A 1,188-nucleotide genomic window follows, 5' to 3' on the forward strand; every position below is an offset into this window, starting at 1 on the left:
ATTCTCTGATGTGCAGTAAGATTGGTAGACCAATTAAAAGACTTTCCGCATTGATTACATTCATAAGGTTTCTCTCCAGTGTGGGTTCTCTGATGTTCAATGAGTCCTCTGCTTTCCCTAAAAGCCGTTCCACACTGATTACACTTATAAGGTTTCTCTCCATTGTGGATTCTCTGATGTTGAACAAGAGTGACCTTGCGTGTAAAAGTCTTTCCACATTGATTACATTCATACTGATTATCTGCAGTGTGGATTCTCTGATGTAAACGAATACTCTTCCTACATCTGAAAGTCTTTCCACACTGATTGCATTCATAAGGTTTCTCTCCAGTGTGGATTCTCTGATGTTTAACAAGACCATCCTTCCATGTAAAAGCCTTTCCACACTGATTACATTCAAAAGGTTTCTCTCCTGTGTGGATTCTCTGATGTAAACGAATACTCGTCCTACATCTGAAGGTCTTTCCACATTGATTGCATTCATAAGGTTTCTCTCCAGTGTGGATTCTCTGATGTTGAACAAGACTGTCCTTCCATGTAAAAATCTTACCACACAGTTTACATTCATAAGGTTTCTCTCCAGTGTGGATTCTCTGATGCACAGTAAGATTGGCAGACCAATTAAAAGCCTTTCCGCATTGATTACATTCATAAGGTTTCTCTCCAGTGTGGGTTCTCTGATGTTCAATGAGTCCTCTGCTTTCCCTAAAAGCTTTTCCACACTGATTACACTTATACGGTTTCTCTCCATTGTGGATTCTCTGATGTTGAACAAGAGTGACCTTGCGTGTAAAACTCTTTCCACATTGATTACATTCATACAGTTTATCTCCAGTGTGGATTCTTTGATGTAAACGAATACTCTTCCTACGTCTGAAAGTCTTTCCACATTGATTGCATTTATGAGGTTTTTCTCCAGTGTGGATTCTCTGATGTTGAACAAGAGTGCTCTTGCATGTAAAAGTCTTTCCACATTGATTACATTCATAAGGTTTCTCTCCAGTGTGGATTCTCTGGTGTTGAACAAGAGTGTCCTTCCGTGTAAAAATCTTTCCACATAGTTTACATTCATAAGGTTTCTCTCCAGTGTGGATTCTCTGATGTTGAATAAGACTGTCCTTCCATGTAAAAATCTTTCCACATAGTTTACATTCATAAGGTTTCTCTCCAGTGTGGGTTCTCTGATGT

General features: G+C 39.1%; 1 protein-coding gene across 1 annotated transcript; it reads right to left on the reverse strand.

Annotated features, from left to right (window-relative positions):
- Positions 1–5: 5 nt before the first annotated feature.
- On the reverse strand, positions 6–1,181 carry LOC114045653 (zinc finger protein 135-like; the record flags this gene model as incomplete). The annotated part of the gene is made up of 1 exon (XM_027865721.1): positions 6–1,181. A coding segment is annotated over one exon (1,176 nt), but the record flags the coding sequence as incomplete, so codon positions are not given.
- Between the last annotated feature and the right edge of the window lie 7 nt (positions 1,182–1,188).

This window comes from Vombatus ursinus, unplaced genomic scaffold (assembly GCF_900497805.2).
Source record: "Vombatus ursinus unplaced genomic scaffold, bare-nosed wombat genome assembly UNPS02001417.1, whole genome shotgun sequence".
Lineage (NCBI taxonomy): Eukaryota > Metazoa > Chordata > Mammalia > Diprotodontia > Vombatidae > Vombatus > Vombatus ursinus.